The 23,644-nt window shown below is 46.5% G+C and overlaps 1 protein-coding gene across 4 annotated transcripts in view; it reads right to left on the bottom strand.

Moving 5' to 3' along the window:
* Nucleotides 1-16,063: 16,063 nt before the first annotated feature.
* LOC132808471 (zinc finger protein 239-like) overlaps nucleotides 16,064-23,644 on the bottom strand; it is a 290,995-nt gene continuing 283,414 nt past the window's right edge. For 2 of the 4 annotated variants that reach the window (XM_060822132.1, XM_060822134.1), the window contains exon 2: nucleotides 16,064-18,511. In XM_060822132.1, coding sequence (XP_060678115.1) covers nucleotides 16,800-18,104 — 1,305 coding nt within the window. In that variant the 5' untranslated portion in view covers nucleotides 18,105-18,511 and the 3' untranslated portion in view covers nucleotides 16,064-16,799. Of the gene's footprint in view, nucleotides 18,512-19,798; nucleotides 19,939-23,644 lie in introns of those variants that run through there. The other 2 variants (XM_060822131.1, XM_060822137.1) reach the window with 2 other exon arrangements.

The following is a 23,644-nucleotide window of genomic DNA, read 5'->3' as shown; positions in this document are numbered from 1 at the left end:
GGCAGCATCCGAGGAGCAGGAAAATTGACGTTTCAGGGAAACTCCCTTCAGGGAAGTGTGTGTGTGTGTGTTTGTGCGCTGTGAGTGTGTTTTTGCATGTGTGCCTGCTTGATAAAGTGTGATTGTGATGGAGTATGAGTCTGCAAGAGGGTGAGAGTTTTGAGGGGGTGGTGTATGTGTATGTCTGAGACAGCGTGTGTGTATGAGAGAGGTATGGATATAAGTGAGGGGTTGCATTTGCTAAAATAAAGGAGGGCAAGAGTTGAACAGGTAATGGTAGGGCCCTGGGTCATGTTGTAGAACAGAGACCTGGAGGTGTTCAGGTTCATTGTTCTTGGAAGTTACATCAATGGTAGAGGGGGGTGAAGAAGGTGTTCAGCACACTTGCCTTCATGGTTCACATGCTGAGTTCAGGAGTTGGGACATCATGTTGGAGATGCACACAGAAAGTACGCTACTCAGAGGGTGATAGGTGCCTGGAACGCATTGCCAGCAGAGGTAGGGACGGTAGATTCATTCAAGGTGCATCCGAGCAGTAGGACAGTCGAAGTTTCGGGCACAAGCCCTTCATCAGGAATGATACGTGGATGTTCAGAGGGGCATCAGCGTCCTTCTGTGCCAGTTGTCAGACAGGTGCAGCAGGCAATGAGCAAGGCAAGTGGTGTGTTAGCAAGAGGAATTGAGTTCAGAAATGGGGATGTCATCCTGCAGTTAGGGGGTCATTTGAATAAATTCAAGGTTGAGTTAATCTGATTTTTGAACAAGAAAGAAGTGGATGTTTATTGCAGAAGGCAAGAAAATGGTTTTAAGCCCAGTTTAGAACAGTTCCAGAGTCAGACAACACAGAAACAGACCCTTCAGTCCAACTAAACCGTGCTGACTGTGTTCACAAACTAAACTAGTCCCACCTGTGTGTATTTGGCCCATATCTCTCTGAACCTTTCCTATTCATGTACTTATCCAAATGTCTTTTAAACCTTGTTACTGTACCTACATCCACCACCGTGTCTGGACATTGATTCCACACACAAACTACTCTTTAAAACAAAAGGCGCTACTCCAGTCTTTTGAAAATCTTTCTTCACTCACCTTCCTCATTTGCTCCCTAATCTTGAAACCCCCATCCTAGGAAAGGACACCTGCGGTTCACCTCATCTACCCTCCTCGTGATTTTATGAACCTCTTTTAAGGTCACCTCTCAACCTCATGTGTTCCAGTGAAAAAAGTCCCAGCCTATCCACCCAGCTGTAGGTATATTCATATCCAGTTATGAATTGTTCAATGCTGGTGCTGACTCGAAAGACCGAATGGTCTAGTCTTGCTCTGTGTCCAGGACAGCAAGAGGCCCTAAGTCAGAGGAGCAGAAATTAGGCCATTCAGTCCATCAGGTCTAATCACCCCATTCAATCGTGGCTGCTAGGTTTCTCAACCCCATTCTTCCCGTAACCCTCGATCCCCTTGATACTCAAGAACCTATCTGTCTCAGTTTAAAATATCCCCTGTGACCTGGCCTCCACAGCCTTCGCTGGAAATAGATTCCACAGATTCACCGCTCTCTGGCTGAAGAAGTTTCTCCTTTCTAAAAGGACTTCCCTTTACTCTAAGGCTGTGCCCTCTGGTCTGAGTCTGTCCTACCAATGGAAACATCTTCACAACGTCCACTCTGTCCGGTCTGTTCAGGATTATGTATGTTTCATTTAGACACCACCACCACCCCCCCCCTCCCCCTCTGAGTATGGGCCTATTAATCAGCATGAACCAGATCCTTCAGGATGAGGTAGAGCAGGGATTAGGTTCAGTAAACTGAGACTGGAGGGAGTGTGTGTGGGATGGAGATTTTCAGCTTCTAGAGAATGAGAGAGAAAAGTGAGTTCGCTATAAATTAGAATTGATCGGATGAGTCAAAGTGTGGTAGATGGAATTAAATTTTGAGAAATTCGAGTTGTTGCATTTTGGTCAAGCAATCCAGGCAGGACTGACACAGTTAAGGGGAGTGTTGCAGAACAAAGAGACCTTGGAGTGCAGGTTCCATAGTTCCTTGAAAGTGGAGTCTCAGGTAGACAGGATAGTGAATGAGGCATTTGGTAGGATGGCCTTTATTGGTCAGAGCATTGAGTAGATGAGTTGGGAGGTCATGTTGTGGCTGTCCAGGATGTTGGTTAAGCCAATTTTAGAATACTGCGTTCAGTTCTGGTCTCCCTACTGCAGGAAAGATGTTATGAAACTTTGAAAGGAGCCAGAAAAGATTTGAGCTATAGGGAGAGGCTGAATAGGCCAGGGACATTTTCCATGGAGCATCAGAGGCTGAGGGGTAAACTTATACACCTTTGTAATGGGCACGGATAGGGGGGGAAACTTAAGGTCTTTTCCCCAGAGTAGGGGAGTCCAAGGAAACTAGAAGGCATACGTTTGAGGTGAGAGCAGAATGATTTAACTGGGGTCTGAGGGGCAACCTTTTCACAGAGGGTGGTGCGTGTATGGCACAAACTGCCAGAGGAAGTGGTGGAGACTGGCCTAATTACAACATTTAAAAGGCATGTGGATGTCGGTCTGTTCTCAGCTCTGCTGGATTTCTGTTGAAGCTTTAACCCCCCCCCCCCCCCCCACTCCGAAATAGGGCTCTCCCAAGGATTGGTATGGTGTCCTATTTGAGGAATTCTTTCTGTCTTACATCGAACTGTCAGTATGCAGCTCTGATTTACAACAATATTTACGTCAACAGGACTAAAGCATCTGTTATCAAATTGGCATAGAGCTATACAGCACGGACATTGACTTTTTCTCTCTCTCATGCACAGATGCACATAACAAGTCCATGGGGCTGAATTTGTATTTGCAGATACATTCTATTTTGTTCAAAAAATACACAATCTGTAAGCAGTCAATCCATGTAATATTTTGTAAATTCCACTTTGGAAATAGAACCAGTCTGACTCAAGACTGGGACACAGACAGACTCTGACCTCACACCTTTAATGCATTGTGTGAACTGAGATGTCACATTTTGCGATAAAACCTCGAGTTATCTTGATAAAGTGCCTTGCAGGAAGGTCTGGGATTTACATGTGAATGATAGCTGCAACCCAGTCTAAAAGATGAAAGACTTGACAATCCAGGTTTGTTCAATACATCATTTCGGTGGCAGGACACTATAATGTTTTTCTATAAGTTGTGTCTTATGATCTTATTCTCCACAACCGCCTGATGAAGGATCAGCGCTCTGAAAGCGAGTGCTTCCAAATAAACCTGTTGAACACTCACCTGGTATTGTGATTTTTTACTTTTGTCCAGGTTAGGATGGATTGACCGTGCCCAGAGATGTGCAGGTTAGGTGCATTAATCAGGGGTTAAATGTAGAGCAATAGGGGTAGGGAAATAGGTGTGGGTCTGTTACTCTTCAGAGGGTCGGTGTGGATTTGTGGGGCTGAGTGGCCTGCTTTCACACTCTGGGGATTCTCTGAAGGGATTGGCACAAACTCATTATTTTTTTTTGGTTTCCCAAAATCAGACCTCCTCACCTCTCAGTAGTATCCCAATGTTGTGAAAGATATTAACTTTCAGGTGGAGTTATCCAAAATTCAGATGTCAGTCTTGACGTTTTTGCTTTTCTGCCTCTGGAAGATCCTGAATCAGCACCTTCAGGGGAATTAGTTAGATCAGAGTGAGAAGAGAGGGGGAGAGAGAGTGGGATGGTGCTTTCAATTTTGTGGAATAACAAAAGAAAAGAATATTCCGCAGAAAGTAGAATTCCTTGTTCAGAATTTCTACCCTGCACTGACAGTGATGACCTTTGTAATCTCTTTTTACATTTCAGGATATGAAGATGGAAGTTTCAAAATCAACAGATTAGATTACAGTGTGGAAACAGGCCCTTCGGCCCAACAAGTCCACACCGACCCGCCGAAGCGCAACCCACCCATACCCCTACATTTACACCTTACCTAACACTACGGGCAATTTAGCACGGCCAATTCACCTGATCCGCACATCTTTGGACTGTGGGAGGAAACCGGAGCACCCGGAGGAAACTCACGCGGACACGGGGAGAATGTGCAAACTCCACACAGTCAGTCGCCTGAGGTGGGAATTGAACCCAGGTCTCTGGTGCTGTGAGGCAGCAGTGCTAACCACTGTGCCACCGTGCCTTATGCCCAGAACGTCGACACTCCTGCTCCTCGGATGCTGCCTGACCTGCTGTGCTTTTCCAGCGCCGCACTTTCTGACTCTGACTCTGACTGTCCAGCGTCTGCAGTCCTTACTTTGACATCCATGACTGACAGTCATTCAATCCATTGGCACCGCAACAGTTTGCAACTATGATTCTGTGAGAAGGAGCAAAGCTTTTTGGTTCCTGTTTGGGTACATTTTCAGCATCAGTGGGACTGGATGAGAGACCCTACCGTTACAGTGCACTGAGTGAGGAGCGTGTAACAGCTATACGGTTTGGAAAGAGGAATTCACGGTGGAGAGAAGCTCCACATGCGTTTGTGTGCGGCTGAAGCTTTTCCATGGTTTCTCCACGGCCAGTGTGGCGACTGTGGGAAAGACTTGTTTACCGTCTGCCCTGGAGACTCACCGGTGAAGTCACACTGGGGAGGAGCCGTTCCCCTGCCCTGACTGCAGGAAGGGCTTCAGCAATTCCTCCAACCTCCAGACCCACCAGTGGATCCACATGGGGGAGAGGCCCTTAAGCTGCCTGAGTGCGGGAAGACCTTTACCCAGGCCGCCTCCTTGCTGACCTCCCAGCGGGATCACGTGGCATTGCAGGGGGATTGAAAGAAAGACGGCCGAGTGCCTTTACCAACTGGACTATCAACCCTGTTCCAGTGGCTCCCGAGTTCGATTCCCACCGCGACAGATGGTGGAATTGGAATTTGGTCAGAAATCTGGAGTTCAGAATCTAACGGTGAAACCATTGTCGCGGGGGGGGCGTGGTGGAAGAAAACCCCCATCTGATTCACCGAGTTCTTTTTTAGGGAAGACTTGAGCAGTTATTAGAGCAGTCGCCCCAGCTGCATCCTTTACCCGGTCTGGCCTACACGTGATTCCAGACCCACAATAGTCTGGTTGACTCCACGCTGCTCATCCAACTTACTTGGATACAGGTTGAAATTGCTGAGTGAGGCAATACTTCCTCCAGGTTAAGGCTATACCAAGGATCCAATTACAAAGGGACAACTTGGTGGTGACCAATAATGAAGAAAGTGAGGGTTGCACTTTGACCTTGAGCTGTTTTTAAAAAATTGCTACTTTTTCTACACCTTTCTGCTGGGAGATTCTGAAGCTGTAACAAAGTTGGGTCACAATAAAGATTACCTGAACTTCACACTGAGCTCAGACTCTCAATGAGAGCTTTAAACTGCAACAGGTTTTTGGTTTAAAACTGCTGATTTCTTACAGGAGAAAGTGAGAACTGCAGATGCTGGAGATCAGGGTCAAGATTAGTGGTGCTGGCAAAGTACTGCAGGTCAGGCAGCGTCCGAGGAGCAGGAAAATCGACATTTTGGGTTTGCTCCAGACTGCAACCTCCTTACTGTGTCAACCATCTGTGAGTAGGGTACTCTCTTCACAACTCCTTTTCCGTTTATTTCATTCTGGGCTTCAATTTATGACTTGCAGCAACTGAAAGGAAAAAGAATGAACCCATGGAATGGACAGAATTGGGAAAAGTTTGTTTATAACAGTGTTTCATGTATTGAGTGAATGTAAAGAGGAAGTGTTGGATGCATGTTCAGATACAACATTTAAAAGACATGTGGATAAGTACATGAATAGGGAAGGTGGGGAGGTATATGTTAGGGAAGACTTGAGCAAGTGGCACTAGCTTAGTTTGAGAACATAGTCAGCATGGAATAGTTGGACTGAAGGGTCTGTTTCTGTGCTGTCTGACCGTAACTGTTCTGTCGTGGTCTTAAATCCATTTTCTTGCCTTCCACTTTAAGTGTGGTTACTGTACCTGCATTCAACACATAAACCACAAAAAAACCCTCATGCACACAACATAAAAATCCACACTTTATTGTTCAAAAATCAGATGAACTCAGCCTTGAATAAATTCAATGATTCCCTAACTGCAAGAAGACATCCCCACTTCTAATCTCAGTTCAGCCTGCTAATATACCACTTGCCTTGCTGCACCTGTCTGACAACTGGCATTGACTGATGTAGAAGGATGCCTCTAATCAAAGCACTGATCACAGGGTGGTCTGATTTCAGGACCTGATTTCTCTATCCTCTGTTGATCTCCCTATTCCCACAGACTAAGATGTCGGTCTGTTCTCAGCTCTGCTGGATTTCTGCTAAAGCTTTGACCCCACCTTTTATAACTTCTGGAACGATAAAATATTCAATCAAGACCCAAGCCACAATCTCCCAGCCTGTCAACTATCCTAATACAAGGTGTAGTCATAGCAGGGAATCAAACAAGAACAATCAAACGGAAATAGACTGTTTCTCTATCTCATGCACTCACGAGATAGATCATCCATGGGGGTGAGTTTGTATTTGCAGCATGATGTTTGCAAATACATTCTACTTTGCAAGGTTTGTGAAGGTTTATAGTTTAGGGTGTAGGTTTGCTTGCTGAGCTGTAGGTTTGATATCCAGATGTTTCATTACCTGGCTAGGTAACATCATCAGTGGCGACCTCCGAGTGAAGCGAAGCTGTTGTCTCCTGCTTTCGATTTATGTTTGTCCTGGATGGGGTTCCTGGGGTATGTGGTGATGTCATTTCCTGTTCATTTTCTGAGGGGTTGATAGATGGTATCTAGATCTATGTGTTTGTTTATGGTGTTGTGGTTGGAGTGCCAGGCCTCTAGGAATTCTCTGGCATGTCTTTCCTTAGCCTGTCCCAGGATAGATGTTGTCCCAGTCGAAGTGGTGGTTTTTTTCATCTGTATGTAGGGCTACGAGGGATAGAGGGTAGTGTCTCTTTGTGGCTAACTGGTGTTCATGTATCCTGGTGGCTAACTTTCTTCCTGTTTGTCCTACGTAGTGTTTCTGGCAGTCCTCGCAAACCCCTGGAACCCCATCCAGGACAAACATATAAATAGAAAGCAGGAGACAACAGCTTCGCTTCACTTGGAAGTCGCCACTGATGATGTTACCTAGCCAGGTTACCTCAGATTACAATGGGATCTTGATCAGATGGGCCAATGGGCTGAGAAGTGGCAAATGGAGTTTAACTTAGATAAATGTGAGGTGCTGCATTTTGGGAAAGCAAATCTTAGCAGGACTTATACATTTAATGGTAAGGTCTTAGGGAGTGTTGCTGAACAAAGAGACCTTGGATTGCAAGTTCATAGCTCCTTGAAAGTGGAGTCGCAGGTAGATAGGATAGTGAAGATGGTGTTTTGTATACTTTCCTTTATTTGTCAGAATATTGAGTACGGGAGTTGGGAGGTAATGTTACTGCTGTACAGTTGGAATATTGCGTGTAATTCTGGTTTCCTTTCTATGAGAAAGATGTGAAACTTAAGGGTTCAGAAAAGATTTCCAAGGATGTTGCCAAGACTGGAGGATTTGAGCTATAGGGAGAGACAACAGGCTGGGGCTGTTTTCCCTGGAGCGTCATAGGCCTAGGGGTGACCTTATAGAGGTTTATAAAATCATGAGGGCATGGATAGAATAGATAGACAAAGTCTTTTCCCTGGGATGGGAGAGTCCAGAACTAGAGGTCATAGGTTTAGGGTGAGAGGGGAAAGATATGAAAGAGACCTAAGGGGCAACCTTTTCATTTAGAGGGTGGTACGTGTATGGAATGAGCTGCCAGAGGAAGTGGTGGAGGCTGATACAACTGCAACATTTAAAAGGCAACTGGGGGGATATGGGCCCCATGCAGGTGGGACTAGATTGGGTTGGGATATCTGGTTGGCATATACGAGTTGTCCAGGTTCAGGTGGATTGTCAGTACTGAAATACCCATAGTGCCCAAGGATGTGCAGGTTAGGTGCATTAGTCAGGGGTAAATGTTGAGCAATAGGGGTTGGGGAATTGCATGGTGGGTTACCCTTTGGAGGATCGGTGTGTAGTCTTTGGGTCGAGTGGCCTGCTTCCACACTGTGGGGAGTCTCTGAAGGGGAAGAGATTTTTGTAAACTGTGCAGGCAACGTAGGCATCGTGCGGGGGCCTGCTGTTGGCCTTGCCCTGCCCCTTGCTCCTCCTCCTGCTGTTGAGCTGTCTAAAAAACAGCTACTCTTTCTCTGCCCTTTTGCTGGGGGCATCTGAAGCTGTAACAATGTTGGGCCACAAAAAGGTAACCAGAATGTACTGCTGGGTTCAGGCTCTCATTGAAAGCTCCAAGCGGTTTTTGTTTTAAAGCTGCTCATTTTAGATTACTTACAGTGTGGAAACAGGCCCTTCGGGCCAACAAGTCCACACCGACCCGCAACCCCCACACTTACCCCCTGCCTAACACTACGGGCAATTTAGCATGGCCAATTCACCTGACCCGCACATCTTTGGACTGTGGGAGGAAACCAGAGCACCCGGAGGAAACCCACGCAGACACGGGGAGAACGTGCAAACTCCACACAGTCAGTCGCCTGAGTCGGGAATTGAACCCGTGTCTCGGGTGCTATGAGGCAGCAGTGCTAACCACTGTGCCGCCTCCTGCATTAAGTTTCCAAAGTCGTATATCAGATGGAGCAGTGAATGAGTAGCTGGTTTCGTTAGAAATTATAAACTTTTCAGGAGTGCAGGCACTGCATCATTTCATCGGCAGTTTACTAGCAGCACCGGGAGGTATGGGTTGTGTTCATTAGAAAGGAGGTGGAGGTGCTGCTGTTGGACCAGGTGGGACAAGGTTTAAAAATCACAACACTGGGTTATAGTCCAACAGTTTTATTTGGAGGCACTAGCTTTTGGAGCGCTGCTCCTTCATCGGGTAGCTGTGGAACAGGATCATAAGACGCAGAGTTAAGAGCAAAAGGTCACAGTGTCATGCAACTGATATCAATCTACATTTGTCAATATATCATGTTAAGTCTTTCATCTTTTAGAATGGGTTGCAGGTTTTAGTTCATTAATGTGTACATCGCAGTACTACTATTAAGTCATATGCTCAAGGTAACTTAAGGTTTTTTTAAAACAGATGACCGCTCAGCTCAGACAATGCATGAAAGATGTGTCAGTATCCCAATCTTAAATCGGACTCGTTCTATTTCCAAACTGGGAATTTATAAGATATTACATGGATTGAATACCTGCATGTTGTATGCTTTTTGTGCAAAATTGAATATATCTGCAAATATAATTCTGCAAATGCACCCTATCGTTGTGTGTGTGCACGTAAGGGTATGTGTGCACATGCTTTGTAAAGTGAGTGTGATGGAGGAGAGGCCTGAGAGACTGTGTGTATGTCTGAGAGAGAACGTGTGTATGAGAGAGGTATAGATAAAAGTGAGGGATTGCATTTTCCTAAAATAAGGAAGGGCAGGGCTTGTACAGAGGGATATGGTGGGGGAGGGGGGTTCAGGTACATATTGAAAGTTCAACTTCATTGAAAGTTGCATCACTTGTTGGAAGGGTGCTTTAGAAGGCATTCAGCACACTTACCTTAATTGCTCACACCATTGAATAAAGGAGTTGGGACATCATGTTGAAGTTGTACAGGATGTTGGTGAAGTCACTTGTAGAGTACTGAGAGCGCTTCTGGTGGCCCTGTAATAGGAAGAATTCTACTAGAGAGGGTTCAGTAAAGATTTACCAGGTTGCCAGGACTGGAGGGTTTGAGTTATAAGGAGAAGCTGAGGCTGTCTTCACTGGAGCACAGGAGGTTATGGGGTGACCTCATTGATATAATCATGAGGGTTCTAAGTAACATGAACATCAAATAGCGAGGAGCCTGCATGGTTATTTCAAGTGAGTGGGGTGGGGGTGGGGAAGAAATTGTGCCATTTGGACACTTTAAATCCATCAGGAACAGCATCTCCATGGACCATACTGTGCATGTCAGGTGAGGTGCCAGAAGATTGGAGATTGGCTAACGTGGTGCCACTGTTTAAGAAGGGTGGTAAGGACAAGCCAGGGAACTATAGACCAGTGTGCCTGACATCAGTGGTGGGCATATTGTTGGAGAGAATCCTGAGGGACAGAATGTACATGTATTTGAAAAAGCAAGGACTGATTAGGGATAGCCAACATGGCTTTGTGCATGGGAAATCATGTCTCTCAAACTTGATTGAGTTTTTTATGGAAGTAACGAAGAGGATTGAGGAAGGTAGAGCAATAATGTGATCTATATAGACTTCAATAAGGCGTTCGACAAGGTTCCCCATGGGAGACTGATAAGCAAGGTTAGATCTCAAAGAATACAGAGAACTAGCCATTTGGATACAGAACTGGCTGAAAAGTAGAAGACAGAGGGTGGTGTGGAGGGTTATTTTTCAGACTGGAGGCCTGTGACCACTGGAGTACCACAAGGATCGGTGTTGGGTCCTCTACTTTGTCATTTACACAAATGATTTGGATGCGAGCATAAGAGGTACAGTTAGTAAGTTTGCAGATGACACCAAAATTGGAGGTGTAGTGGACAGCGAAGGGGGTTACCTCAGATTACAACAGGACCGTGGCCAGATCGGCCAATGGGCTGAGAAGTGGCAGATGGCGTTTACCTCCAATAAATGCGAGGTGCTGCGTTTTGGGAAAGCAAATCTTAGCAGGACTTATTCACTTCATGGTAAGGTCCTAGGGAGTGTTGCTGAACAAAGAGACCTTGGAGTGCAGGTTCATACCTCCTTGAAAGTGGAGTCATAGGTAGATAAGATAATGAAGGTGGTGTTTGGTATGCTTTCTTTTACTGGTCAGAATATTGAGTATAGGCTTTGGGAGGTCATGTGGCGGCTGTACAGGACATTGGTTAGACCACTGTTGAAATATTGCGTGCAATTCTGTCTCCTTTCTATTGGAAACTTATGAAACTTGGAAGGGTTCAGAAAAGATTTACAAGGATGTTGCCAGGGTTGGAGGATTTGCAGTAGAGGGAGAGGCTGAACAGGCTGGGGCTGTTTTCTCTGGAGTGTCAGAGGCTGAGGGGTGATCTTATAGAGGTTTACAAAATTGAGGGGCATGGACAAGATAAATAGACACAGATTTTTCACTTGGGTCAGGGAGTCCAGAACTAGAAGGCATAGGTTGAGAGTGAGAGGGGAAAGATATAAAAGAGACGTATGGGGCAACTTTTTCACACAGAGGGTGGTACATGTATGGAATGAGCTGCCAGTGGAAGTGGTGGAGGCTGGTGCAAATGCAACACTTAAGGAGGCATTTGGATGGGTATATGAATAGGAAGGGTATGGAGGGATGTGGGCCAGGTGTTGAGGGGCGGAACTAGATTGGGTTGGGATATCTGGTCAGCATGGACGGGTTGGACTGAAGGGTCTGTTTCCATGCTGTACATTTCTATTGCTCTGTGCTGGTTCAGCAAAAGCCGCGCATGCTCTTCGCTGTCTGCAAATCGTTCTTCAAATGGGCCAATGAGAAGCCAGACAAGGAGCCTGGTCCTCCTGCCAATCAGAGCTCCCCAATTGTCTGAATGCAGAAGATGGACCATCAGGTTCTGAAGCTGCTGCTCCTCTCCAAATGAAGATCGAGCTTCACTTCAGACTGCAACTTCCTTCCTCTATCCACCATCTGTGAGTACGGCACTCTCTCTTTTCCATTTCATCTTTTTCATTCTGGGGTTAAATTGTTGACTTGCAACAACTGAAAAGAAAGCGAGTGAATCCGGGGAGGGGACAAAGTCGGGAAACGTTGGTCCAGGTCTGTGTCTCAATTGGCAAACACATGGCAAATGCAGTCCCACAGTGTGAAGTGATAGCCTCTAATGAAAAAAAAAACTGCCAAAAGGAGGTACGTTGTTTAAATGGTGATATATTGGGATGTGAAGAAAGTGAGGACTGCAGATGCTGGAGATGAGTGTCGAAAAGTGTGGCACTGGAAAAGTACAAGAGGTCAGACAGCATCCGAGGAGCAGGAGAATCGACGTTTCAGGCACGAGCCCTTCCTCAGGAATGGTGTGGGGATGTAAAAAGTGGCCTCAGCATCCATCCACACCAGTCACTGCCAGTTGTCAGACGGGTGCAGCAAGTAATCAGCAAGGCAAGAGGTATATTAGCAAGAGGAATTGATTTCAGAAGTAGGGATGTCTTCCTGCAGTTACGGGGTCATTGAATGTATTCAAGGCTGAGTTCATCTGATTTTAGAACAACAATGAAGTGGATGTTGATGGGGGAAGGCAAGTAAAATGATTTTAAGACCAGTACAGAACAATTAGTCATACAGCACAGAAACAGACCCTTCAGCCCAACTAAATTGGACTCCTCGGATGCTGCCTGAACTGCTGTGCTCTTCCAGCACCACTAATCCAAAATCTGGTTTCCAGCATCTGCAGTCATTGTTTTTACCTTCAGCCCAACTAGTCCATGCTGACTATATTCACAAACTAAACTCGTCCCACCTGCCTGTGTTTGGCCCATATTCCTCCGAACCTTTCCTATTCATGTACTTATCCAAATGTCTTTTAAACGTTGTTACTCAACTTGCATCCACCATTTCCTCTGGACATTCATTCCACACACAAACCACTTTTTAAAAAAAAAGTGCTCGTCATATGTTTTTTAAATCTTTCTCCTCTCATCTTTAACATGACCTGCCAGCTCTTTTACTCAATCTGTCCGATGATGTGTGTTGTATGCTGCCTTGACCACTCTGACATGCATTGCCACCTTCAGAGAACAATAGACATGAACACCCAGATCTCTCTCTACATCAATTTCCCCCAGGACCTTTCCATTTACTGTATAGCTTGCTCTTGAATTGCATCTTCCAAAATGCATCACCTCGCATTTGTCTGGATTGAACTCCATCTGCCATTTCTCTTCCCAACTCTCCAATCTATATATTCTGCTGTATCGTCTGACAGTCCCCTTCACTATCTGATATTCCATCAATCTAAATGTCATCTACAAACTCGCTAATGAGGCACCCGACACCTTCACCTTTCAATCTCTTGTGCTCCAGTGAATAAAAGTCCCAGCCTACTCTTCAATAGGTGTGAATTCTGTCTGGGTCCCAACGTCGAGTCAGCCTGACATTTTTGATAGAAAAGCTCTGCATTTAAATTACATTCTTGAGAAAATTACTTGAAACAGGTTCTGGGATTAACATACCAAAGAACAGAACCCCATTCTAAAAGATGAACGATTTAATCTAAATTGTTGAATGTATCACATCTCCATGACACTGGATTCCTTTGGCTGTAAATCGTCTAATCATCGTATTCTCCACAACCACCTGAAGCAGCAGCAGCACTGTTGGTTAGCACTGCTGCCTTACAGCGCCAGAGATCTGGGTTCAATTTCCTCCTTGGGCAACTGTCTGGGTGGAGTTTGCACATTCTCTCCGTGTCTGCGTGGGTTTCCTCCGGTGGTCCGGTTTCCTCCCACAATCCAAAGATGCGCAGGTTAGGTGAATTGGCCATGCTAAATTGCCCGTATTGTGAGGTGAAGGGGTAAATGTAGGGGAATGGGTCTGGGTGGTTTGCTCTTCGAAGGGTCGGTTTGGGCTGAAGGGCCTGTTTTCACACTAAGTAATAAAATCTAAAGTAAATCTAATCACTCTGAAAGCTAGGGCTTCCAAACAAACCACGTTATGGCAGCAGCGGGAGGTGTGGACTATACTCACTAAAAACAGTTAAGCAGTTAGATAGCACACATTCGAGTGGGAAGGGTGAATAACATGATCTCGCAACTCCTATAGTCAATGCCATGAGCAATGAAGGAAAGCAAACCAAACGCTGCCTTCACTACTCTGTCCACCTGAGACTCCAGCATTCCAAGGTCTCTTTATTCTGGAATACTCCCCTTAACTGTGTCAGTCCTGCCTGGATTGCTTGACCAAAATGCAAACCTCTGATTTTTCTAAATTAAACTCCAATTGACTCTCCTTGGCTCATGAGCTGATCCCATGAATTCTAATTTATAGTGAACTCTTTCTCTCATTCCCTGGAAGCTGAAAATCTCCATCCCACACTCGCTCCATTTTCACTTTGCTTATTGCGGAAGAATGTAAATGAGAAACTTATCAGCCATGATTGAATAGAATGAGCAGACCTGGTGGCCTAATTTCTGCTCTTATGTCTTGTGGTCTCTTGCTGTCCTGGACACCGAGAGAGAATTGGGACCAGCATTGAACCAATCATGACTGGATATGGATCTACCTTCATCTAGGTGGATGGGCTGGGACTTTTTCACTGGAGCATTGGAGGTGGAGATGTGACCTTATCAAGGTTTATAAAATCATGAGGGGAAGAGATGAGGTGAACGACAGGTGTCCTTCCCCTAGGGTTGGGGTTTCAGATTAGGGAGCAAATTTTGACGGTGACAGGAGAAAGAGATTTTAAAAAGACGTGGAGCGCACAATTTTTTATACAGAGTGGTTCACGTGAGGACTAAATGTCCAGAGGCAGTGGTGGATGCACATACAGTAACGATGTTAAAAAGACATTTGGATAAGTTCATGAATAGGAAAGGTTTGGAGGGATACGGGCCACAACACTGACAGGTGGGACTGGTTTAGTTTGAGAACGTAGTCAGCATTGACTAGTTGTACTGAAGGGTCTGTTTCTGTGCTGTCTGACTCTGGAACTGTCTTAAAACTGGATACTGGTCTTAAAACCATTTTCTTGCCTTCCCCCACAAGCATCCACATTAAAATCATGTGAACTCAGCCTTGAATATATTCAATGATCCCCTAACTGCTGGAAGACATCCCCACTTCTGAACTTAATTCCTCTTGCTAATACACCACTTGCCTTGCTCATTGCCTGCTGCACCTGTCTGACAACTGGCACAGAAGGACACTGATGCCCCTCTGAACATCCATGCATCATTCCTGATGAAGGGCTTGTGCCCCAAACTACGACTGTCCTACTGCTCGACCCACTGTGCTTTGCCAGTTGTGGTCGTCTCTACATCAGGAAGACCGAGCGTAAACTTGGAATGGTTTGCCGAGCGTCACAGCCGGGTCCACAGAGGCTTTGCGGACTTCCCAGTCTCCACCCATTTTAATGCCCCTTCCCACTCCCTTTCTGAAAAATTGGAGGAACAAAACCTCATCTTGTCTGAACAGTCCGCAGCCTGGAGGACTCAACACTGAATTCTCCAATTTCAAATAATCTCACTTCCCAACCCCTTCCACTCTTCCCTGCCAACTAGATTCCTTCCTCCCATTCACCAACCAGATTATGGGGATACGGCAGGAACAGAATACTGATTGAGGATGATCAGCCATGATCATAATGAATGGTGGTGCTGGCTCGAAGGGCAGAAGAGCCGACTCCTGCACCTATTGTACCTTCTACCTGTCTCCACCTATCCTCACTTCATCACCCTTGATCCACAGCTCTCCCTATACCCACCTCCAATCCTGAACAAAGATTACACCAGATACCTCGACTTCTCTACCTCCTGATACTGCCTGGCTTGCTGCGTTCTTCCAGTCTCCTGCCTGTCTATTTTGCCAATTGAGAGAAAGGCCTGGACTAACTTTTCCAGAGTCTGTGCCCTCGCTGGATTCACTCCCATTCCTTTCAGTTGCTACAAGTCAACAATTGAACCCCAGAATGAAACGTTAATGGAAAAGGGGGTGAGAAAAGAGAGTGCTGTACTCACAGATGATGGACAGAGGAAGGAAGCTGCAGTCTGAGTGAAGCTCAATCTTCATTGAGAGAGGGGAGGGGCAGGAACTTCAGAACCTCATGGCCCAACTTCCGCATTCACCAATAGGGGAGCTCCGAATGGCAGGAGGACAAGTCTCCTTCCGGTCCTCCAGTGATCCTTATTTGTCCATCAAAAGTAGGTTTTGCCCCTTTTCTGCCGACAGCGAGGAACACGCCCAGTGTTTTGGTTACACTGGCAAACATGTGCCCTGCTTGTTGACACCGAGGAGTGTACACAATATGCGCTGTAGCAATGTTGGTGTTTTTGACAGATTTTAAGTTTCCAAATGCCTATCGGAGATCAAAAAGGGCACACCAATATTTTTTTCCCCCATGTGGCTCGATATTTGATTGAGTAGCCAGCTAAATGCAAAAGCAATGTTTTTAAGTCATTTCCTCAGTGTTGGGGTGACCTTCACAACTAGAGGACATAGTTGGTACCAAAAGGTACCTGAAGGGCAATGTTTCCATGCAGAGGGTGGTGCAGGGATGGAATGAGCTGCCAGAGGAAGTGGTGGAGGCTGGTACAATTACAGCCTTTAAAAGGTATCTGGATGGGTATATGAATAGGAATGGTTTAGAGGGATATAGTACTGGCAAAGGAGACGAGAGTAATGTAGGATATCTGGTTGGCGTGGACAGGTTGGACTCAATGGGTCTGTTTCCGTGTTGCACATCTCTATGACTCAAAATAATAAAAAGTCTACTTTTCCAATGAACAAACTATATCGATGTTAACAAGGCTTAGTGCACAACCTGCTTTACTAATCATTCTCAACCAGTCCTGCCCCTTCAATGACTGAGGAACATAAAATGCTGGTGCATAATCTCCTTCACTAGTGTTTACACATTACTATAAACAGTTGCACAGGTAAAAGCAAGAATAAAAGACACAAGGATTAAAAAAAATAGTGAGGGTAAACAGCACAAGGATTAAAAAAACGCTCTCATCATTAGATTCCAAACTCCACATTTCTGACCGTATACCAATTCTGCCATCTGTCGTGGCGGGATTCAAACCCGGGAGTCCCTGGAACCGGGTTGATAGTCCAATCGATAATAGCACTCGGCCGTCACTCCTTCAATCCCCCTGCGACGGCACGTGAACTCGCTGGTGCTTCCGCAGGTTGCAGGAGTAGGTGAAGCCCTTCCCGCACTGAGAGCAGATGAACGGCCTCTCCCCGGTGTGGATCCGCTGGTGCCTCAGCAGGATGGTGGATGTGCTAAAGCCCTTCCCGCACTCGGGGCAGCTGAAGGGCCTCTCCCCCGTGTGGACCCGCTGGTGGATCAGCAGGTGGGAGGAATACCTGAAGCCCTTCCCGCACTGAGAGCAGGTGAATGGCCTCTCCCCGGTGTGGACCCGCTGGTGGGTCAGCAGGTTGGAGGCCTGGGTAAAGGCCTTCCCACACTCTGGGCAGCTGAAGGGCCTCTCCCCCGTGTGGACACGCTGGTGGGTCAGCAGGGTGGAGGCCTGGGTAAAGGCCTTCCCGCACTCTGCGCAGCTGAAAGGCCTCTCCCCCGTGTGGATCCGCTGGTGCCTCATCAGGGAGAAGACATGGGTAAAGGCCTTCCCGCACTGAGAGCAGCTGAAGGGCCTCTCCCCCATGTGGACACGCTGGTGGGTCTGGAGGGTGGAGGAGCAGGTGAAGCCCTTCCCACACTCGGGACAGCTGAAGGGCTTCTCCCCCATGTGGACACGTTGGTGGTTCCGCAGGGTGGAGGAGTAAGTGAAGCCCTTCCCGCACTGAGAGCAGGTGAACGGCCTCTCCCCAGTGTGGACACGCTGGTGGTTCCGCAGGGTGGAGGAGCAAGTGAAGCCCTTCCCACACGCGGTGCAGCTGAAGGGCCTCTCCCTTGTGTGCACATGCTGGTGGCTTCGCAGGCGGGAGGAGCAGGTGAAGCCCTTCCCGCACTGAGAGCAGGTGAATGGCCTTTCCCCGGTGTGGACCCGCTGGTGGGCCAGCAGGTTGGAGGAAGTGCTGAAAGCCTTCCTGCACTCAGGGCAGCTGAAGGGCCTCTTCCCCGTGTGGACCTGTTGGTGGCTCTGCAGGGTGGAGGAGCAGGTGAAGCCCTTCCCGCATTGAGAGCAGGTGAACGGCCTCTCGCCGGTGTGGACATGCTGGTGGGTCAGCAGATTGGAGGAAGTACTGAAGCCCTTCCCGCACTGAGAGCAGGTGAAGGGCCTTTCCCCCGTGTGGACCCGCTTGTGGGTCCGCAGGTGGGAGGATGTGCTGAAGGCCTTCCCGCAGTCGGTGCAGGGGAATGGCCTCTCCCCGGTGTGACTACGCCGATGAGTCTCCAGGGCAGACGGGACACGGAAGCCTTTCCCACAGTCACCACCCTTCCACGGTTTCTCCACAGGGCGGGCTTCTTCAGGTTTCTCCATGGCCAGAGCTTCAGCTGCTCACGGACACGTGTAGAGCCCCTCCCTACCGTGAAATCCACTTCCTAGGCTGTATAACTGTTTCAGGCTCCACACACAGTGCGCTGCAACAGTGGGGTCTCTCGTCCAGTCCCACTGATGCTGAAAACGTCCTCAAACAGGAACCAAAAAGTGTTGATCCCTCTCACAGAAATCACAGTCAAAAATTGTTGTGGTCCCAGTGGATTGAGTGACTGTCAGAAATTGACATCAAAGTGAGGACTGCAGACGCTGGACAGTCAGTCACAAAATGTGGCGCTGGAAAAGCACAGCAGGTCAGGCAGCATCCGAGGAGCAGGAGAGTGAATGTTCCGGGCGTCAGCCCTTCATCCATTGATTTTGAAACTTCAGTCTTCAGATTTTCAAATACTCTGCAAAAAGAGATTACAAAAGTCATCACTATCAGTGCAGGGTAGAAATTCAGAACAAGCAATTCTACTTTCTGTGGAATATTCTTCTGTTATTATCTTATTGTGTACATTTCCTGCACGAGGAAATAAACAGGCAGGAAGGCTCAGAAAGAGGAAAGAACTTAAAGATAGGGACACCTGGGCTCACCAAGTGATAACAGGATGCTGTAAGGCAATGAAGAAGGTTTGCCTCAGCATCGGTGAATCGGAAGAGTAACCCACCCAGACCCATTTTCCCTCCGACTAATACACCTAACACTATGGGCAATTTAGCATGGCCAATCCACCTGACCTGCGCATCTTTGGACTCTGGGAGGAAGTCGGCAGATTCTTCTGGCACTCTGGGGATACTCATTGGTGGCCCAGTGGTTAGCACTGCTGCCTCACAGCACCAGGGTCCCTGGTTCAAGTCCAGCCTTGGGGCGGCTGGCTGTGTGGAGTTTGCACATTCTCCCCATGTGTGCGTGGGTTTCCTCCCACAACAACTACAGTGTTACTTCTGCAACCATAATTGCTTCTGCAAGGTAAATGAACTAACGCCAGGGTATAATTGTTTCAGCCAAGAGTGGAGTTAACAAGAGTTAAAATTATGTGAAGGAAATATATAATTGCTTTTGCATTAGCTAAAATGTGCATACAAGAATGAAATGTGCCTGCAAACAATGGTAGATATTACAGACAAACAGATAAAGGTGCTGTGAGGCGGGGGTTGTAGGTTAAACTAGATATGCTCGTACAAACAGTTATAAGCATCTGTTTCCTGCTTCTGCAAAAACAAAATAAAACGCAATCAAGGAGGACAGAAGGCTCAGTGTCGGCGGAAAATGGGAGGAAATGTTGCTTTCGCAAACAAGGAAGCACCTGGCAGTGAAAGAGGATATACGCTAACACTTTGTTCACGCACATGGCCGGATAAGGCAAGATGTAGACAAGAGTAATGGGCGCCACCGGGAAAGAATGGAAGGACCAACCGATCTTTTGCGGGTCAGCTTGGAACATCAGGGCGGGGGAAAGGGAATGAGGGAAGGAAGCTGAACGTGCTGGAGCCAAAGTGGAGGAAGAACAGAGGATGCAAAACCGGCTTGAAGCTGCAATGAGGAATATTGCATGTGCTATACTTGTACTTGTTGCAGTTAATGGTGGGAATCGGGTGCATTTTAAACATCAAAACAGAAAAGATATCCAGCCCTCTCCCTTCCCAATTTCTATCCTTCCGTCCCTCCTCAGCCGGGTAACTAAGACACATACCTGAGTTTGTGGAGTCTCCTCCCTCCCTGGATTCACTCCAGTTGCTACAAGTGAACAGTTTCCCCTCCTCCCATCTCTGTCTCCCTCCCAGGATGAAGAGTTACCCAGAGGGAGGGAGATTCACTTTGAAACTGACAGGGCCACTTCCGCGTTGTGACGTCACAAGGGAGCGGGGCGAGGAAAAGGGACGGTGCAGGGGGCGGGGCAAGACCGACAGCGGGACGCCGCACTGCGCATGCGCTGCAGCAGAACGGGAGGAGAACACGCTTTCTAAAACCCCCTCCCTTCAGAGAATCCCCACAGTGTGGAAGCAGGCCACTCGGCCTCACCGACCCTCCAAGGGTCACCCACCCACACTCATTACCCTACATTTAACCCTGAGTCATGCGTCTTACCTGCACATTATGCCTAATTTAGCATAGCCATCCACCCGAACCTGCACATCCCTGGGCACTATGGGGAATTCAACATGGCCAATCCACTTTTGATGAGAATGGTGCTGGAAAAGCACAGCAGTTCAGGCAGCATCCAAGGAGCAGGAAAATCGACGTTTAGGGCAAAAGCCCTTCATCATGAATAGAGCCTGCAGGGTGGAGAGATAAATGAGAGGAGGGTGTGGGTGGGGAAAAAGTAGCATAGAGTACAATAGGTAAATGGGGGTGTGAATGGAGGGGATAGGTCAGGGAGGAGGGTGGGGGATGGTAGCAAAGACTACAATGGGTGAATGGGGGTGGGGATGAAGGTGATAGGCCAGATAGGAGGGTGGATTGGCCTATTCGGATCCGAACTCTACTGGTTTAAAGATGGTCTGGAATCTGTGTAGGATGAGTTGGTTACGGAGGCAGGCACTGAGGAAGCAAATGTGGCTGTGGTAGTGAGTCTGTTTCAGGACATAGTTGAAGAGCTTCAGGGCAGAGGAAATGATCTGAGAGTTGCAGTGGGAGAGGGGCGCCCTGAGATTCTTGTAGAGAGAGGAGGAAAACTTCTTCAAGGCAGGCATCCTTGCAAGGGTTAAATCAACTAGGTTAAAAACAAGGACTGCAGATGCTGGGAACCAGATTCTAGAATCACACAACTCCAGGCTGTAGTCCAACAGGCTTCTTTGGAAGCAGGAACTTTTGGAGTGCTGCCTCTTCATCAGGTGGCTGTGGAGGATAAGATCCTAAGACACAATTTAGAGCAAAACATTCCAGTGTCCTGCCATTGAAATGGTATATTGAACGAGCCTGGATTGTTAAGTCTTCCACCTTTTCAAATAGGTTGCAGGTCTCATTACAATGTAAATCCCAGAACTTCTTGTTGTCACCTTCTCGAGATAACAAGGTTTTATAGCAAAAGCTCACATCTCAGCTCAGACAATGCATTAAAGGTGTGAGGTCAGAGTCTGCCTGTATCCCAATCTGGTGTCAGACTGGTTCTGTTTCCAAAGTCGAATTTACAAACTATTACATGTATTGACTGCCTGCAGATTTTTTCTTTAAAAAATGCACATAGAATGTATCTGCAAATATACATCCCCACACACATACAAACAAATTTGTTGGGTGAATTTGTACTTGCAGAATTATGTCTTACTTTGCTCAAAAACTGCATGAATCCATGTAAGATTCTGTAAGTCAGTTTAACCATTGTGGCACAGACAGTCTCACACAGGGGAGCTCACACCTTCAATACATTATCTGGGCTGACGTGACACCAATTGGTAAAGTTCACTTGAGGATTTAATTATTTAAAAAAGTTTTGTGATTTACATTTGAAAGAACTGAAACTATCATGGTAATTCGAACAGATGAGAGACTTAACAAACAATCCAGGTCATTTTCAATATATAATTTCAGTTACATCACACTATAAACTGTTGCTATAAATTCTGTGTCTTACAATCTTATATTCCACAATCCCCTGATGAAGGAACTGCACTCCGAAAGATACTGCTTCCAATTAAACTTGTTGGACAGAATTCCTCAAGTAGGGCACCCTAAGAATCCTGGGAGACCCCTAATTCTTGTTTACTTCGTAATGAACAAACATTAAGGACGATCGCTTATTTATTTCTCATTTGTTTCATTTTTCTTGTTTTATTCCCTGCGATGATGTGGGAGAATTGTTAGATTTGGGTCAGCCATTTTGTCACATATTAAAGCCTGGAAACCATTTCGAATCTCAGCTTAGTGCCTGTTTGCTAAAGCTTGTGTTTCCCAGGCTCAGCGGAGACGGTTGGCCTTGCAGCTGTACTGCTTCCTGATAAACAAATGCTTTCCTGACATGGGGCTTTATTTCCATCCCCCACAGTTGGCGAGTCAGGCAGGAGATACCCTGGTCCTCTCAGGTCACTGGCTGATATCCTTTGAGAGATGAAATATAGAGGGTCGTTGCTACTTTTGTTGTGTCCAAAATAAAGAGGAAAGCTGGCCATGGACAAAAGTGCTGTTAGAAATGTTGATACAATTCTCCCTACTCAGCCACAAGATACTAGTGAGAGAACTCAACAGGGTCCTAGTGTCTGGATGTAATGTTGCTGAGAGCACTTGCGCTTTCCAAAGTTAGTAATAATGAATTGGCTTGCCCCAGGGTTACGAGAGGTGAAACCCTATTTGATAAGCCCTGGACCCACACTGAGGACCGTGGCATGCTTCAAGATGCCTCCGATCTGTTTGAGTGCCCAACATTAGTTTTAATTGGCGAGTAGAAATCTGAAGTATAATTGCTCGCTTCAGGACGTCCAGACTTGAATGAATTTGGTATACAGGACACATTGGGCAACTATTAAAGACTCCGTTGTATTTCCCCTGGTTGTGGACTAATGCAGAGACATGAACAACTTGCCTTGAAAACAGTGATCGATTTGCAAATGGAACAGCTGAGAGGTATTTAGAGTTTGCACACTTGGTTAAGCAGCAATGTGTCACAACCAGGATTTATGAGGCTCAGCTCCCTAACTTGGGCTGTTCTGGAATGTGAGTGCCTCATTAGCCTTGGAAGGAAGGAAGGAAGGAATAAACAAAAGCTGACAAACTGAGATATGAAGGAAGTTGGAAAATGTTACAGAGACACACACACAGACAGAAGTTTGCAGAAAGGTTAAAACTTCATAATCTGGTTTCAATGCAGATTAGCCTGGGTATGGGACTGATATCACAGGGGCCTCAAAAAGGGTACTCCCTCAATACTCAAACCAAAATGTGGGTAACCCCTGCTGCACTGGTTTGTGTTCATTCTTTGCTGCTGCCTATTTCTGTTGATTACGTACATTATTGGACACACTCACAAACCTGGTGGCACCCAGATTTTCGGAAAGCAGCTAGGAAAAGATCTGAAGTGTGTTTAATTTGTAAACAAACAAGATGCATACTCAAAGAGGGATGCCCTGGGTTTGTTAACCACCTCCTTGCTTGGTCGGCCTTTTTTAATTGTCTACAACTTGCATATATAGTATCACCTCGTGTACATTGTCATGAATATTGTCTAATAAGAGTAGGTGTATTTAGTAGATGAATCAAAACCATCCCAATGACTGAAACAGTCTCCCAAATGAAAGATTTCATTGTAACTTCTTCCGGTCCCAGTAAGGGCAAAACATCTTTGAAAGCTGCTCTGAAAGTCCTGTCTTCACAACCATAATTCTGCTTTCACCGAAGATAGTTAGAGTCATACACCGCAGAAACAGATCCTTCAGCCCAACTCGTCTATGCCAACCATATACCCAAAATCAATCTATTCCATTTGCCAGCATGTGGCTCATATTCCTCAAAACCCTTCCTATTCATGTACCCATCCAGATGCAGAGGGATGTGGGCCAAATACTAGTAAATGGGACAAGATTAATTCTGGATATCTGGTCAGCAT

The sequence above is a fragment of the Hemiscyllium ocellatum genome (genome assembly GCF_020745735.1).
Source record: "Hemiscyllium ocellatum isolate sHemOce1 chromosome 27 unlocalized genomic scaffold, sHemOce1.pat.X.cur. SUPER_27_unloc_6, whole genome shotgun sequence".
NCBI lineage: Eukaryota > Metazoa > Chordata > Chondrichthyes > Orectolobiformes > Hemiscylliidae > Hemiscyllium > Hemiscyllium ocellatum.
The sequence above is the reverse complement of the archived record's forward strand: the minus strand, read 5'-3'. Positions and strand labels throughout refer to the sequence as shown.